Raw genomic sequence first — 18,398 nt, 5'->3', positions numbered from 1 at the left:
ACAAGACTTTCCTCTATTCTTTACTATTTCTTTCTTATCTCTCTCTTTAAAAAAAATTTAAAAAAAGAAGTTGTACAGAGAATGTATTATGTCAACATAATTTTGGGAACCTGTAAGAAGGTTCCACTGTATTGTACTTACTTCTAATAAATAAAATTAATAAAAAATAAAAAAAAACAACGAAAAAAAATCGAAGTCATCACCGGCGACGACACACACGTTAACCTGGAGTGACTATGACAGCACCTACGTCAGGAGATGTCAAGCTACGCTCATTGGCGTCAAACCCACTGTCGCCGGCGATTCCAAGTTGCATAAGACGACGCTAGTCAACAAATTGGCACCTTTGAATTATTTACCAGTTGAAGTGAGGCAGGGTAAACGAGCAGGGGATTCATAAAATGGATTAAAAAATCTACAGTCTTCTGATCCGCCCAGCTAAAATCTAAAATGTCCTCATTCCTTTTGCAGATGGGGGTCATAAAGCAGACTCGTACCCATCTTTTAGGAAGATCTACTGTGATGCTGTACCCCACCTCTTCAAAAAGGTAACGGATAATATAGTGCATTTTATTTCATTCCAGGGGAGTGGCTGCCTCAGACTAAATGTGCACTTGTGCCAGGGTAGCAAGTCAACAGTTGTTCTTCTTGCGTATGGCGTGCACAGGCTAAAGTTGTAGGACAACTTGTTCTATTTGATCGTGCAGGCCAGGTTGATTGCATTCGTCGAAACAGGGTGGACCACGTGAAGGTTGTAATCTCCCACCCCAAGTCGACAGTTTAATAGCGAGGTCAGAAATGTCCACCGTCCAAGGAAGGGATGTTGGGTGAGATATCCTCTGCATATATGGGTGGCACAGTGGAGCGATAGAGAGCGATCCTGTCTCGCAACTCCCGTCAACCAGGTTCAATCATAACCTCCGCTGGAGTTTGCATGCTCTCCCTCCGACTACATTGTCCCCAAAGTTTTCAAGTTCAAGTTACATTTATTGTCACATGCACCAATTGGTACAGTGAGATTTGAGTAGCCACACAGCCATACAAATAAAGAGAACACAACACACGATAGATTTGAACATGAACATTCCCCACAGCGGTTTCCTCCCACATCCCAATGGTGCGCTGGTTGTTGGATCAATTGGCTGTTGTAAGTTACTCTGAGTGTAGGTGGGTAGAAAGGCGGTCATGGTGGTGCAGCGGTAGAGTTGCTGACTTGCAGGGCTTGCAGGTTCAATCCCGACTAGGTGCTGTCTGTACGGAGTTTGCACGTTCTCCCCGTGACCGCGTATGTTTTCTCCGAGATCTTCAGTTTCCTCCCACACTCCAAAGACGTACAGATATGTAGGTTAATTGGCTTGATATAAGTGTAAAATTGTCCCTAGTGTGTGTAGGATAGTGTTAATGTGCGGGGATCGCTGGTCGGTGCGGACTCGGTGGGCCGAAAGGGCCTATTTCCGCTCTTTATCTCTAGACTAAACTAGAAGGAATCAGGGTGGAGCTGATGGGGACATGAGAGAGGAGAGGTTGCAGGAAAATAAGTGAATGAGGTTATGGGTTTGGTTTGTGAGCCAGCACAAGATTCTCTTATGTTAAAATAAAAATGTGAGAGAGTAAAACAAAATATAATTGTATGAAGTTTTCCTCAGCGACCATCTGTTAGCTTTCTCGGGCAATGTGAGCACAATTTACACAAACGGGGACAAGATAAATGTTGACTTGCATGTGATGATTGAAAGATAAGTCTTTCAATCTACATTGGCCCCAAAGTTTTCAAGTTCAAGTTACATTTATTGTCACATGCACCAATTGGTACAGTGTTCTCTAATTTCAGCAAGTCCCTGCTTTCTCCTCCCCTTCTCAGCTCTCCCTCAGCCCTCTGGCTCCTCCTCTTCCATTTTTCTTCCCGCCCCCTCACATCAGTCTGAAGAAGGGTTTTGGCCCGAAACGTTGCCTATTTCCTTCACTCCATAGATGCTGCCGCACGTGCTGAGTTTCTCCAGCATTTTTGTCCACCACCGAAAGATAAGTCTAATTTAGTTTAGTTTAGAGATACGGCGCGGAAACAGGCCCTTTGGCCCACCGGGTCCATGCCAACCAGCAATCCCCGCTTATTAACACTCACTAGGGACAATTTTTACATTTACCAAGCCAAGGTACCAAGGGGGGAAGGGAAGGGGGAGTGTTGCTGGAGGTTACCTGAAATTGGAGAATTCAATGATCATACTATTGGATGGGTTGCAAGCTACCCAAGCGGAATATGAGGAAATGTTAGTGTGTTTGTTTTTCTACAAACATTGACTGGTTGATTGTGTGTTTTAAGCATTCCCAGATAGTCATAGAGTGATATGGTGTGGAAACGGGCCCAACTTGCCCACACCGGCCATCATGTCCCAGCTACACTAGTCCCACCTGCTGTGTTTGGCCTGTATCTCTCCTCCCCCCCCCCCCCCCCCCCCCCACCCCCCCCAAACCTGTTCAATTCATGTACCCGTCTAACTGTTACTTAAACATTGGGATAGCCCCTGCCTCAACTACCTCCTCTGGCAGCTTGTTCCATACCCCCACCACCCTTTGTGTGGTCTTGCAGTATGTTTCCAACATGTTCCAATTCTTGGATTTTTGTTTCTTTACAATTTATAGGTTCGAGCAGTTTACACACATGATGGTTGGTTTAAGGAAGGGATGAAACTGGAGGCCATTGATCCATTGAATTTATCCACCATTTGCGTGGCTAGTGTCCGAAAGGTAAGCGTTTTTAATAAAATACTAGACCAAGTGCGGACCCATTGGGTGTCCCCCCCCCCCCCCCATCCCCCCAACCCCCCACCTCAATATTCCACCACTCGCCCATAGCCCCCAACTGCGCAGACGCGGCTGACGATTCCCCGTTGTGACTCGAGTCATGGCAACCCTCCCCCAACTGCGCAGGTGTGGCCGGCAAGTGGGAGCATGACTGCAGCGTTTATTAAAGTTTAAAATGTCAATAACTTGTAAAATATAACATCAACGTGAACGAAACATGTTTAATGCACATCGCAGGACAATGGTGAGTAAGGTGGGCCTAAAATTGTCGCGCTATCGCAAACAAACAAACAAACAAACAAACAAGATGAGAGATTTAGTCATACACTAGACCAAGTGCAGACCCGTTGGGTCTGCTCCCCCAACGCACCCATTCCCTACCTGTAGCCCCCACGGGAGGCGTGGTCCTCCAACAGTTAGTTAGTTGGTTGGTTGGTTGGTTGGTTAGTTAGTTAGTTAGTTAGTTAGTTAGTTAGTTAGTTAGTTAGTTAGTTAGTTAGTTAGTTAGTTAGTTAGTTAGTTAGTTAGTTAGTTAGTTAGTTAGTTAGTTAGTTAGTTAGTTAGTTAGTTAGTTAGTTAGTTAGTTAGTTAGTTAGTTAGTTAGTTAGTTAGTTAGTTAGTTAGTTAGTTAGTTAGCTGGGCTAGAAGGAACATCCATATACAGGAAAAGATCAGAATACCATTGTTCAGTTAGTGGCAACAAGACCTGTTCAACCTTCATTTCAGTCTCAATTCTAATGTGGATGCACAGTAAAAGGCAATCTACAATTGATGAAAAAGAGACCTAGGCGAAAGAAATCTTCAACTCGGTGGGGTGACGAGACCTGTTTCCATGCGTCTTTCTATACTAAACAAAAGTAAACTTGTCTGTAAGCTTGAAAACTGTTTCCTTAATTTCCACACATAGGTTATTAACACATACCCAAACGAATTGTGTCCATTCAGGGAGGCATAACTCTCACTTTCTTTCAGTCTTCTTCATTTGTTCGCCATCATACTTTCTGTCTGTAAATTTCACATCGCCATATAGATTATTTTTAGTTCCATGAGTTTCAGTTTTGCAAACATCTGGGATTTGAATGGTCAAACCCTCGTGCAAGTTAGAAACATAGACATAGAAAAATAGGTGCAGGAGTAGGTCACTCGACCCTTTGAGCCAGCACCGCAAATCAATATGATCATGGCTGCTCATCTAAAATCAGTACCCAGTTCTTGCTTTTTCCCCCATATCCCTTGATTCCTTTACCCCTAAGAGCTATATCTAACTCTCTTGAATACATCCAGTGAATTGGCCTCCATTGGCAGAGAATTCCACAGATCCACTACTCTCTGGGTGAAAAAGTTTCTCCTCATCTCAGTCCTAAATGACCTACTCCTTATTCTTAAACTGTGACCCCTGGTTTTGGACTCCCCCAACATCGGGAACATTTTTCCTGCATCTAGCCTGTCAAATCCTTTAAGAATTTTATATGTTTCTATAAGATATCCTCTCATCCTTCTAAATTCCAGTGGGTACAAGCCCAGTCGACCCATTCTTTCATCATATGTGTTGTGTTATAATTGCTATCTGCCTCCAGCACAGAAATGTGATGCATTGTATTTTTGACCCAATGAATGGCAGGTGCTACTGGACGGGTATCTGATGATTGGAATTGACGGCTCTGAGGCGGCCTATGGATCAGACTGGTTCTGTTACCATGCCTGCTCCAATTCCATCTTTCCTGTGGGATTCTGTAAGAAGAATCAAATTGCACTAACGCTTCCACAAGGTAAGTTGTTGCACGATGGCACAGCTGTTAAAGCCGCTGCCTCTTAGCGCCAGAGACCCGGGTGCCACCCTGACCTCTGGTGCTGTCTGTGTGGAGATTGCACGCTCTTCCTGTGACCATGTGGGTGGATCCTTGTTGGATCGTACATGGCTTGTATTCACTGGAATTTAGAAGGCAGTGGGGGTGGGAGATTGCAGCCTTCACATGGTCCGCCGAATGCAATCAACCTGGCGTGCACAATCAAATAAGATCAAATAGAACAAGATGTCCTACAACTTTAGGCTGTGCACGCCATACGCAAGAAGAAGAAGAAGGCAGTGGAGGCCAATTCACTGGATGTTTTCAAGAGAGAGTTAGATTTAGCTCTTGGGGATAAAGGAATCAAGGGGTATGGGGAAAAAAGCAGGAACGGGGTACTGAATTTAGATGATCAGCCATGATCATATTGAATGGTGGTGCTGGCTCGAAGGGCCGAATGGCCTACTCCTGCGTTGAAGAAAGAACTGCAGATGCTGGAAAATCGAAGGTAGACAAATGTGCTGGAGAAACTCAGCGGGTGCAGCAGCATCTATGGAGCAAAGGAAATAGGCAACGTCTCGGGCCAAAACCCTTCTTCAGACTGATGTAGGGTGGGGGGGTAGAAGAAAGGAAGAGGAGCAGCCAGAGGGCTGACGGAGAGCTGAGAAGGGGAGGAGACAGCAAGGGCTACTCCTGCACCTATTTTTCTATGTTTTTATGTTTCTCTGTTCTATTAACCGCAATCTGTTGTAAATATGGAGATAACATTTGTTTAGAGTCATAGAGTGATACAGTGTGGAAACAGGCCATTTGGCCAACTTGCCCACACCGGCCAACATGTCCCTGTTTGTTTTTCCCTAATGGGATGATGATACTATTTACATTTGCACTGTTGCTTTTTGCATTCCTTTTAATGAATCCCAAGCTTTCACAGTTACTGTCGTGCTTTTGCTCACTTTTGCAATATAAGAAACCTGCCCACCTTTTTTGCAGAGGGCAAACTCGCACAAATAACTTGAAAATGACGAGGTAATGCATTTAAGTTGTTGGTTGAGGGCATGGCTTCATGAAGAAATCCCCCAGTCTATAGATAGCATTGTGTAATGTTGAAGGAGCTGGGCCTTAATGTCTTTCCACATGTTTTTTGGGACTGAATTGGACTTGTTGGGGGTAGATGCTAAGAGGTTCTTTCTTCGGTTAGGAGTCTTGGTATGTCTTTATTTGTCACATGTACCAAGGTACGTTGAAATTCATTTCTATATACAGTTCAGTACAAGTATTACAATACATAAGCACTAAGATACATATTAGATAAGCATGTCGGATACAGTTCCAATGTAGTACACTGATACAGTATATAGCCTATGACCTGTTTTGTGTTTTATGCTTCCAGGCCACGAGACGGACTTTGACTGGGAAACATATTTAATAGACTCTGGCACTGTGGCAGCCCCTGCTAGTCTCTTTATTCGGGTGAGTGATGAGGACTATTTTCTTATGTGACTTTTGTTTAAATTAATTAAATTCCTGCAGCTTTATTGGCATGTTGCTGCCACAACACAATAAATATACAATAAACCATAATGGAATAAATGATCAAATATACTATGTAACCTGACCATAGCAATGCAAGCTGAAGTAGTCTAGTCCTGAGGGAGTGCAAAGCTCCAGGGGAGCTATCTTTCAGATTCAACATCAAAATTTGCCCCATCTTTACGAGGATGTTGCCAGGACTCTAGGGCCTGACCTACGCAGAGAGGCTGAGCAGTCTAGGATACTATCCCTTGGAGCACAGGAGGATGAAGGGTGGTCTTATCGAGGTGTACGAAATCATGAGAGGAATAGATCGGGTAGATTCACAGGGTCTCTTGCCCAGAGTAGGAGAATCAAGAACCAGAGGACATAGCTTTAAGGTGAGGAGGGAAAGATTTAATAGGGACCTGAGGGGTAACTTTTTCACACAAAGTGTGGTGTGTGTGTATGGAACGAGCTGCTGGAGGTAGTTGAGGCAGGTACTATCGCAACGTTCAAGAAACATTTAGACGGGTACATGAATAGGACAAGTTTAGAGGGATATGGACCAAACGCAGGTAGGTGGGACTATTGTAGATGGGACATGTTGGTTGGTGTGGGGAAGTTGGGCTAATGGATCTGTTTCACGCTGTCTCTATGATCTACCTTCTCTGGTGGATTATAATAGTTCTTGTGTTATTCAGTGAGGAACAAGGGTGTGTTGTCATTTATAATTATACCACAGCAAGTATCACAAAATGGATGATTGGGTAATGACCACATTACGTATAGGACCTTGTGGCAACCTTAGTTACAAACTAGGAGATCCAACGGACCTTGTTTCACTTATTTATTTTGGTCGCAGTATGCAATTTTGAACTTGAATTAGGGCTGATTTTCTGAGCAGCTACAGCGGTAGTTAGGAAAATGCTCTGCCTTAAAGTTACAGATGAATTAAGTGATAGGAGAGAATTAAGCCATTCGGCCCATCAAGTTTACTCCGCCATTCAATGATGGCTGATCTATCTCTCCTTCTCAACCCCATTCTCCTGCCTTCTCCCCATAACCCTTAACACCCGTACTAATCACGAATATCAATCTCTGCCTTAAAAACATCAATTGATTTGGCCTCTACAGCCCACTGTTATTGTCCTTCAGTCTGTAGACGGGTTTTTAGCCGAAACTTCACCTATTCCATTTCTCCAGAGATGCTGCCTGACCTGCCGAGTATTTTTTGGGAGACAAACAGCACGGGAACAGTCCCTTCGGCCCACCAAGTCCTTGCCGACCAATGATCCCCGCACATTAACACTATCCTAAACACACTAGGGACAGATGGCACACTGGGCTAAGTGTTCGGCTGGCAACCGGAAGGTAGCTGGTTCGAATCCCGCTTGGAGTGCATACTGTCGTTGTGTCCTTGGGCAAGACACTTCACCCACCTTTGCCTGTGTGTGTGCTTGGGCAAGACACTTCACCCACCTTTGCCTGTGTGTGTGAATGTAATTATGTGAAGCACTTTGGGGTCAATGCAAGTTGACTAAAAATGTGCTATATAAATAAAGAAATTTTAATTTTTTTAATTTAATTTACACTTAACCTAATTAACCTACAAACTTGTACGTCTTTGGGGTGTGGGAGGAAATCAAAGATCTCAGAGAAAACCCATGTGGAGAGAACGTACAAACTCCATGCAGACAGCACCCGTAGTCAGGATCGAACCCGGGTCACTAACGCTGCAAGGCAGCAACTCTACCGCTACGCCACCGTTCCACGTTACTCCAGCCTTTTGTGTCTCATCTTCAGAAGAACAATATCGCCTGATTTACAAGTGGTACAAGTCTGTGGTGGTGATGCTAGTTGTCCCCTTATTTCTCAGGACATTCCATATCACGGTTTTGAGCCCGGGATGAAGCTGGAGGCTGTCGACCTGATGGAGCCTCGCTTGATCTGTGTGGCCACCATCACGCGTGTGGTGAACCGCCTGCTGAAGATCCATTTTGATGGGTGGGACAATGAGTATGATCAGTGGGTGGACTGCGAGTCGCCAGATGTGTATCCAGTAGGCTGGTGTGAGCTGACGGGCTATCAACTGCAAGAGCCTGTAGCACCAGGTAAGATGTCAAAAAATTGCTTCTCCTTTGGAGACCATCTCTTCATGCAAACATAAGCATTCATCCTCATTTCAGTGACGTGTCACATGTGATAAAAAAATAAAGTATCTGTGCAGGAAGGAACTGCAGATGCTGGTTTAAACTGACGATGGGCACAAAATGCTGGAGTAACTCAGCGGGACAGGCAGCATCTCTGGACAGAAGGAATGATAAGACCATGTCTTAACAAAAAACAACCCGGACCTGTATCCACCTATCACTCGCCAGGCTTTGTCCTGCCCCTCCTCTCTTCCAGCTTTCTTCCCCGCCCCACCACAATCAGGCTGACGAAGGGTCTCGACCCAAAATGTCACCTATCCATGTACTCCAGGAATGTTTGATCCTGACTACGGGTGCTGTCTGTACAGAGTTTATACATTCTCCCTGTGACTGGGTGGGTTTTCTCCAGGTTCTCCGGTTTCCTCCCACACTACAAAGATGCGCAGGTTTGTAGGTTAATTGTCCCTAGTGTGTAAATTGTCCCCAGTGTGACAATAGACAATAGGTGCAGGAGTAGGCCAGCATCGCCATTTAATGTGATCATGGCTGATCATCCCCAATCAGTACCCCGTTCCTGCCTTCTCCCCATATCCCCTGACTCTGCTATTTTTAAGAGCCCTATCTAGCTCTCTCTTGAAAGCATCCAAAGAACCTGCCTCCACCGACCTCTGAGGCAGAGAATTCCACAGACTCACAACTCTCTGTGAGAAAAAGTGTTTCCTCGGCTCCGTTCTAAATAGCTTACTCCTTATTCTTAAACTGTGGCCCCTGGTTCTGGACTCCCCCAACATCGGGAACATGTTTCCTGCCTCTAGCTTGTCCAAACCCTTAACAATCTTATATGTTTCAGTGAGATACCCTCTCATCCTTCTAAACTCCAGAGTGTACAAGCCCAGCCGCTCCATTCTCTCAGCATATGACAGTCCCGCCATCCCGGGAATTAACCTTGTAAACCTACGCTGCACTCCCTCAATAGCAAGAATGTCCTTCCTCAAATTAGGGGATGAAAACTGCACACAATACTCCAGGTGTGGTCTCACTAGGGCTCTGTACAACTGCAGAAGGACCTCTTTACTCCTATATTTGACGACTCTTGTTATGAAGGCCAACATGTCATTCGCTTTTTTCTCTGCCAGCTGTACCTGCATGCTTACTTTCATAGACTGATGAACAAGGACCCCCCAGATCCCGTTGTACTTCCCCTTTTCCCAACTTGACGCCATTTAGATAGTAATCTGCCTTCCTGTTTTTGCTACCAAAGTGGATAACCTTACATTTATCCGCATTAAACTTCATCTGCCATGCATCTTCCCACCTGTCCAAGTCACCCTGCATTCTCATAGCATCCTCCTCACAGTTCACACTGCCACCCAGCTTTGTGTCATCTGCAAATTTGTAAATGTGTAAATTGTCCCCAGTGTGTAAAGTGTCCCTAGTGTGTTGGATAGAACTAGAGCACTGGGTGATTGTTGGTCAGCGTGGGCCGAAGGGCCTGTTTACACACTGTATTTCTAAACTAAACTAAAGAATTTACTTACAATGTTAGAGAATAGTGCCACTGCTGGAGTAATGTGCACATATCTGGCCACACAGTGGCACAGCTAGTAAATCTACCTCGCAGCTCCAGTGACAGGTTCACTTCTGATCTTGGTCTCTGTGTGGGTTTCCTCCAGGTGCTCTGGTTTCCTCCCACATTCTAAGGATGTGCATGCTTGTAGGTTAATGGGCCACTGTGAATTTCCTCCAGTGTGTAGGTGAATGGTTCATTTTTGTGTACCAGGTGAATGGTGGAGCCTGGAGGACGTTGATGGGGATGTCCAATAAGACTAGAGATCTCAACCTGTGGCCCAGATAGATACAAGTTAGGCACACAATGCTGGAGTAACTCAGCGGGACATGCAGCATCTCTGGTGAGAAGGAATGAGTGACGTTTCAGGTCGAGACCCTTTACACCGTCTGAAGAAGGGTCTCGACCCTAAACGTCACCCATCCCTTCTCTCCAGAGATGCTGCCTGTCCCGCTGAGTTACTCCAGCATTTTGTGTCTTTATCTTCGGTTTAAACCAGCAGTCCCTTCCTGCCTGGATAGATATGCTGTTTACCCTAATTACAGCTTCTTTAATTTAAGATTTCTTTACTTTGTACGCAGCTTCTGAAAAACCAGCGGCAGAAACCAACAAGTCAAAGAAGTCGAAGAAGAAACGTAAGTCTCGACACTGATCCTCTTTCACAGTTTTGTGCTTCATTGAATGTTGCCTGGAAATATGAATCTGACTGTCCCCTTGGTTAGATTCGGCTTGATGTCTCGCTCCCACACCTTACACTTCCTTATCTCTGAGTCTCCCTCTCCCCTGACTCTCAGTCTGATGAAGGATCTCGACCTGAAACGTCACCCTTTCCTTCTATCCAGAGATGCTGCCTGTTCCGTTGAGTTTTTTATTCGTGTGGCAAATTTCACTGTACCAATTGGTGCATGTGACAATAAATGTCTCTTGAATCTCGAGTTACTCTAGAGTTTTGTATCCATCGTAGATGGAGCATGTTGGCCGGTGTGGGCGTGGACCGAAAGGCCAGTTTCCATGTTGTATGACTCTAACTCTCATTAGTTCAAGTTCAAGTGAGTTTATTGTCATGTGTCCCTGATAAGACAATGAAATTCTTGCTTTGCTTCAGCACAACAGAACATAGTAGGCATTGACTGCAAAACAGATCAGTGTGTCCATATACCATTATATAAATATATACACACATGCATAAATAAACTGATAAAGTACAAATAACAGATCATGGGCTATTAATGATCATAGTTTTGTCCGAGCCAGGTTTAATAGCCTGATGGCTGTGGGGAAGCAGCTATTCCTGAACCTGGTTGTTGCAGTCTTCAGGCTCCTGTACCTTCTACCTGAAGGTAGCGGGGAGATGAGTGTGTGGCCAGGATGGTGTGGGTCTTTGATGATACTGCCAGCCTTTTTGAGGCAGCGCATGCGATAAATCCCCTCGATGGAAGGGAGGTCAAAGCCGATGATGGACTGGGCAGTGTTAAAATTAGAATAATGTTGAAACCTTTGCTGTCCCGACTGCTCCAATTTCTAATTTCTCTAAAGATTTTTTCCCCAAACCGAAATGTCGCTTGCCGATTCCCTCCATAGATGCTGCCTGCCCTGCTGAGTAACTCCAGCACTTTGTGCGTTTGCTCTAATTTCTCTTTGAGTGGTTTACTCCACTATGCATGACTGCCACAAAGAAACTATCAAATCACAAATAGCACAAGCTTTTGTGTTTAATCAACAGTTAAATAGTGCTGGACAAAAATGCTGGAGAAACTCAGCGGGTGAGGCAGCATCTATGGAGTGAAGGAAATAGGCAACGTTTGGGGCCGAAACCCTTCTTCAGCTTCGGAGGGAGGAGGAGAACTTCTTCAAAGTAAATAGTGCTACATTAAATAGAGCCCAGATCTAACTGGCCAGAAATTGAAATTCATTGACTTTGTTATGCATGAAATGGGGCTGCTGTTATAAAGCAATGGTTGAGAGGGAAAAACATGAGCCACCATCAAATGGCAGAACGGACTCGATGGGCCTAATGCTGCTCCAATGTTTTATGAACTTATACAACAAGAAATCCAGGTAATTTAGTTTAAGGCGGTACAGATGCAGCTAGTTGGATGCTAATTGTTCTGGTTCATGTCGGCACATATAACAAATAAGCACTTGATTGTTGAATTGAATGTACAAGAAGCTGCCTCTTGTTTGATGCAGTGTGGATATGTTGGTGGAGCCTTCTGCTGGGGTCCCAGCATGTTGATTCATGGTGAGATTTGGTTGTCCTTACACTGCCTTCTATGGGAGAGACAAGACAATGGGAGCAGGAGTAGGCCACCAGGCCCCTCAATCCTTCAATACGATCATGGTTGATCTACGCTGGCCTGACCTCGTCCGCGCCAGTTCCCCATGAAGAAGTGTTTCGGCCTGAAACGTTACCTATTTCCTTCGCTCTATAGATGCTGTTGCACCAGCTGAGTTTCTCCAGCACTTTTGTCTACCTGAAGTTTCTTGGATGCAGTCTTATTAGATTACAGCCAACTTATTTTAGACACTTTTTCTTTTCGCTTTCTTGTACAATTTATGTGTAGCTTGTGTATAATATATATTTCTGTGTCTTGCTGTGTCTATGTGCCTGTGATGCTACTGGTGCTAGAGAAACAAGCAACTGCAGATGCTAGTTTATACCAAAAAAAAAGACACAAAGTGCTGGAGTAACTCAACGGGTCAGGCAGCATCTGTGGAGACACTGGAAGCTTCAAGTCCGGGAGTCAGTGTGAAGAAGGGTCCCAACCCAAAACATCATCTATCCATGTGTAAGAAAGAACTGCAGATGCTGGTTTAAATCGAAGGTAGACACAAAATGCTGGAGTAACTCAGCGGGTGAGGCAGCATCTCTGCAGAGAAGGAATGGGCGACGTTTTGTGGTGAGAAATGAAAAAAGAAGAATCTCGGCCCGAAACGTCTCCCATCACCTATCCATGTTCTCCAGAGATGCTGCCTGAGCCGCTGAGTTACTCCAGAACATTGTGCCTTTTCCTGGGATGAAAATAACTTTTCCACTTCATCCTTGCAGAGAAGGGGACGCCGTTGGTGAACCAAGGAATGAAGGAGCAGCCAGAGGCATTACTCAACACAAAAGGAAAGGAGGAGCCAACTGAAGATGAAAGTAAGATAAACCATGTCTTCTGTTATAAAACAAGTTGGAAGCAACTGCAGGTTAGTCAGCACCTAAAGGAGAAAATACTAGAGATGAGTTTTATATTGTGGACATGTTGAGTGGCCATTCAAATGTCAGGCAGGATAACAAAAATTGTAGAAGGTTGAGAAGAATTTGTACAATACCAAGAGCGATAAACTATTGTCAATACTCTGATGAAGTAATTGTATTATTATTATACGGAACATTTGCAGAGCAGAATTAGGCCACTCTCATCCCCCCCCCCCCCCCTCAAGATTGCTTCTCTGAATAACGAGACCTTGATCGATCTGATTGTAATCAAATCTCCACATTCCTGTTTACAATGATGACCTTTCATTCCTTAATCAAGAATCTATCTACCTCTATCTTGAAAACATTCTGCTTCCTTTGAGGACGAGAATTCCAAAGAGTCTCAAAGCTCTGAGAAATAACAATTTGCTGATTTGTCTTAAATTGGCGACTTCTATATTTTTTTTTTATTAAAAATTTTTTTTTTTTTTTTAAAGCCATCGCCCATAACTGTAAAAGAAGCATTCTGCACCCACCTAGTCCAGTGGTTCTTAACCTTTTTGGCATACGTACGCACATAAGCAAACAAAATCTCGGTGACTGCCAATCACCCCCCCCCCCCCCCCGGACACTCCTCCCACAGGAAAAACACTATGTCTGTGTATATGCTAATGTAAATATTTATTCAAATCATATGCTATGTCGCTCTTCCAGGGAGATGCTAAATGCATTTCGTTGTCTCTGTACTGTACACAGACAATGACAATTAAAGTTGAATCTGAATCTGAATCTGAATCTGAAAATACTGTGTGTGGTATGTACCTTTGTTAGGTTCCTAAACATGGGCTTAACAAGTGAATATGTTATTTATGACCCCCCTATGTCCCCTGGTAAAGCCCCAAATGACCCCCACACTGGGGTCTCCACTCCCAGGTTAAGAACCACTGACCTCGACGATACCTCACAGGAATTTCTAATGTCTCAGACAAGCTTCCATCTCACTCTTTCAATTCTAGTGGATACGCCCGGAATGTCCAGCCTTTCCTTATAAGATAAGCTGTTCATTGCAGGTATTAATCTAGTAATGCAAATGTGAACTGCTTATAAACTGAAGTGTTGTGGGCCTAACTCTACGAAACACCAGTGAAGGGAGGTAGCCATGTGATACTACCAATGATATACTTGCATCTATATCATCAGTTTTTTTTATGTACTGGTTAGCATGTTGGTTTCTTATTATTGCATATGGAGTTAGTTATTGTTCTTAGCATAAGCATGCATATACATGCAGTATAATACTAGGTAGACACAAAATGCTGGAGTAACTCAGCGGGTGAGGCAGCATCTCTGGAGAGAAGGAATGAGTGACGTTTCAGGTCAAGACCCTTCTGACACAGTTTAGATACTGCTTTGGGCTTGGTTTTCTTGGTTGAGCACTTATCCTGGTGTTATAGCACCTACTGTACGTCCATGGTTGAGAGAAACTCCTCGCTTAGTTCAGAAGATTACCTGAATGACAATAAAGAGTTGCTTCCTTCCAGCACCTGAGACCCGGGTTCGATCCTGACTACGGGCGCTGTCTGTACGAGTTTGTACGCTCTCCCTGTGACAGCGTGGGTTTTTTCTGGGCGCTCCGGTTTCCTCTTGCATTCCAAAGAAGTACAGGTTTGTAGGTTAATTGGCTTCTGTAAATTGCCTCTAGTGTGTAGGGTAGAACTAGTGTACGGGTCGGTGTGGACTCGGTGAGCCGGAGGGCCTGTTTCCACGCTGTATCTCTGAAAAACTAAGAAACGTGGGTTACAAATATAGAACGCTTGGGTATGCTTTTCAAGAAAAGGTTAGACGTGTGACAAGATTAAAGCAAATGGAGAAATTAGGAAAGATGAGGTCGGGAAGAAATTCAAGAACAAAAACCAGAGTCGCAAGGTGGAGAGACTCATGGAGGGAACTCTGGAAGCTGCGGTTGTTAGACATAGAGATTCAATGAAGAAGTGAGGTGCCAATGTTAGAGGACTGGGGCTCTGAGGTTTGAAGCACTGAACGAGGCTGCTGGTAGAGTAATAAATACAGCATGGAAACAGGCCCTTTGGCCCAAGTCGTCCATACAGACCAAATTGCCCCATCCAAGCTTGTCCCATTTATACAGTTTGCCCCATACCCCTCGAAACCTTTCCTGTCTATATACCTGCCAAAGTGTCTTTTAAATACTGCTGCTGTATCTGCCCCAACTACCTCCCCCCGGCAGCTTGTTTCGTATACCCTCCAGATATAAGCAGTTAAAGCCATGGAGGAGTTGGATGTAAAACTCAGACCTTATAAAAATAAATGTCATGTTATTGCAAGGAAATCAGTCTGACGACCAGCTTCTTCCTGTGGCATAACTCAAGAGTCATTCAGCAGCTGTCCCAATTGCCAGTATCACGGCAACACCTCCTGACTTGCACTGGTGACCTCTCGAGAGGTCTGTCTCCACACTAGGAGCAGTGAGCTCGCACAGATGAGCTGCCAGTCAACCTCCTGCAAGTGTTTGTTTACAAACATATTGAACGGACCAGTCCGAAAAAGTGTCCCTCGACCCGAAACGTCACCCGTTCCTTCGCTCCAGAGACGTTGGCTGACCCGCTGAGTTACTCCAGCATTTGGCGATCCTATCTTCAGTATTGAACAGGCTGACTGTTTCAGCGAGTTCGGCTCGATTGAGGGAAATATTCCTGTTCTGTGCTTTATCTCCCTCCCCCCCTCTCCCCCCCTCTCTCCCCCTCTCCCCCCCTCCCTCTCTCCCCCTCTCTCCCCCCCCCAGTCATCGCAGTGCAGGTGAAGGAGGAAACCGTTGAGTTAGCAACATCGGTGGATCCCAACAACCTGCTCTTCCCTCCAGAAAACCTCAAGCGGGAGCGGGAGGACTGAGCATAGTCGGACTCCGACCACAACCAGTGCCGTGTCACACTGCCGGGACTTGGTCACACTCCCGACCCTGTAGGTTTCCTCGTTTGGGGACTGGTCTTGGTGAAGGAATACTGCAGACGGACGGAAGCTCCCAGACTTTGAAGCTGTGTTCGGTGAAGCAAGCTGGTTTAATCTGGCTCGGTCTGGATCCAACTATACGTACATACTGGGGCTCTTTTGACACTCCTAAGTCTCTACTGCCGGAATAAACTATGATTTATTAATAAGAATTGCGCAGTGAAAAGCTGAAGCAGTTCTAGGAGAGTGTTTCAAAAGCTGGCGTGCAGAGAGTGTTATTTTTCTCTAAGTCATCGGTATGTCACCCAGTTTCTTTTCAATTGATATTACCACCCATTGTATTATATTTAAACAGACGTCCTGATGCAGAGGCCCGCTTGCCCTCTGTCACACCCAAGTGGCCAATCTTTGCATGCAAGTGTGGACAACAGATAGACATGAATCATTTAACCACTGGTTGTAAATGTGTAACTCGCTGCTGGTGCAGTGTGGAGGTGGTGTCTCTGCTGGGGCCAGCAGCGGTAACTGGCTATATATTTCCTTGTGCAGACCTTTATTCAGACCGGCAACCCTGGTCCCTGTATTTGTCCCAGCTACGGTTGCGTAATTAGCCGCAAACAGGCGCCCTTGGTCTGTGTTGTCATCGAAACATAGAGGCATAGAAAATAGGTGCAGGAGTAGGCCATTCGGCCCTTCGAGCCAGCACTGCCATTCAATATGATCATGGCCGATCATCAAAAATCAGTATCCCCGTTCCTGCTTTCTCCCCATATCGCTTAGCCCTAAGAGCTGTATCTAACTCTTTCTTGAATACATCCTCTCTTGTAGAGCTCAAATAGCAGATCCTGGCCACCTCCCGTTCCGTTAAAGTTCTCTGCTTTATGCCCACGCGAGGCCACATAAGTTCCACAGCGCATCCCAGAGGCTTTTGAGCTGTTATTCACGCAAAAATAATAATCAAATTGCTGAAAAACTCGGTGGGCCAGGCGCCATCTGTGGAGGGAAATGGACAAGACTGCTTTTTGGGTCAGGGCTCTTCTTCAGACAATGATTCATCCATTACCTCCACAAATGCTACCTGACCTCCTGAGTTCCACCAGGACTTTATATATATATTTTTTGCTCAAGATTCCAGCATCTGCAGTTACTTGTGGTAGATATTCTGAGGCGAGCATCAACAGACCTTGCGGTGGTCAGGTGAGATAGGTGATTGTGAGGTGAGCGTGGTCTGATGTTCACCTGTGGCATGCGTCTGTCTGGCCTGATGTCCTCCTGTGGACCATCCCCAGGTAGGGATATTTGGCTCACTTGATCTGCGTCTCACCCTCGTACTGAGGCTAAATTCAGCTTCAGTGCCACTGAAGTGGCTGAGACTGGATATCGGCCCAGGATCTGCCCCCTTGTGACTCTGCCCCCTTCGAATAAACGTCCCGATTAAGAAGAGGGAAGGAATTCTCTTTTTTTTCCCCCTTTAGTGAATTTTTATAGAGACGAGAAAAGGTCAATGAGCAGCAGAGACGAATGTAAATATGAAATCTGAATAAGGATATGGAGAAGCTGTATTTGAAATATGTATATGAAGGGCAACACGGTGGCACAGCGGTAGAGTTGCTGCCTTGCGGTGTCGGAGACCCGACTACGGGTGCTGTCTGCATGGAGTTTGTACATTTCCCCGTGAACGAGTGGGTTTTCTCCAAGATCTTCGGTCTCCTCCCACACTCCAAAGACATACAGCTTTGCAGGTTAATTGGCTTGGCACGAAAGTAAAAATTGTCCCGAGTGTGTGTAGGATAGTGTTTGATGTGTGCGGGGATCGCTGGTTGGCACTGTATCTTTAAACTAAAAGAATCTGCCATTATGGTAACTATATACCGCTTTTTGCGAAACACAATGTGAATGTCGACCTGAAGGCTGCATCCCCTTCCAAAGATCCAAGCACACAGTTGAGGCTGATGCTCCATTGCAATGCTGAAGGCTTGCAGTTCTGTCAGATGCCAGGCCGCGTGGATGGCATGCTTAGTTTAGTTTCAGTTTAGCGATACAGCGCGGAAACAGTCCCTTTCGGCCCATCGGGTCCACGCCAACCAGCCATCCCCGCACACTAACACTATCCTACACACACTAGGTACAATTTTTACATTTACACCACGCCAATTAACCTACATACCTGCACGTCTTTGGAGTGTGGGAGGAAACCGAAGATCTCGGAGACAACCCACGCAGGTCACGGGGAGAACGTGCAAACTCCGTAGAGACAGCACCCGTAGTCGGGATGGAACCCGGGTCTCCGCCGCTGCGTTCGCTGTAATGCCCCTGTCCCACTTAGGAAACCTGAACGGAAACCTCTGGAGACTTTGCGCCCCACCCAAGGTTTCCGTGCGGTTCCCGGAGGTTTTTGTCAGTCTCCCTACCTGCTTCCACTACCTGCT

The 18,398-nt window shown here is 45.4% G+C and overlaps 1 protein-coding gene across 3 annotated transcripts in view; it reads left to right on the top strand.

Annotated features, from left to right (window-relative positions):
* Positions 1-16,920, top strand: part of l3mbtl2 (L3MBTL histone methyl-lysine binding protein 2) — a 33,480-nt gene extending 16,560 nt beyond the window's left edge. For all 3 annotated transcript variants that reach the window (XM_033013114.1, XM_033013116.1, XM_033013115.1), the window contains exons 10-17: positions 472-548; positions 2,641-2,745; positions 4,424-4,571; positions 5,983-6,062; positions 7,981-8,215; positions 10,403-10,456; positions 12,871-12,963; positions 15,806-16,920. In XM_033013114.1, the coding sequence (XP_032869005.1) occupies positions 472-548; positions 2,641-2,745; positions 4,424-4,571; positions 5,983-6,062; positions 7,981-8,215; positions 10,403-10,456; positions 12,871-12,963; positions 15,806-15,912 (899 nt within the window). In that variant the 3' untranslated portion in view covers positions 15,913-16,920. The remainder of the gene's footprint in view (positions 1-471; positions 549-2,640; positions 2,746-4,423; positions 4,572-5,982; positions 6,063-7,980; positions 8,216-10,402; positions 10,457-12,870; positions 12,964-15,805) is intronic.
* The last annotated feature ends 1,478 nt before the right edge of the window (positions 16,921-18,398 follow it).

Source organism: Amblyraja radiata, chromosome 38 (genome assembly GCF_010909765.2).
Source record: "Amblyraja radiata isolate CabotCenter1 chromosome 38, sAmbRad1.1.pri, whole genome shotgun sequence".
NCBI lineage: Eukaryota > Metazoa > Chordata > Chondrichthyes > Rajiformes > Rajidae > Amblyraja > Amblyraja radiata.
This window is presented reverse-complemented; position numbering and strand designations above follow the sequence as displayed.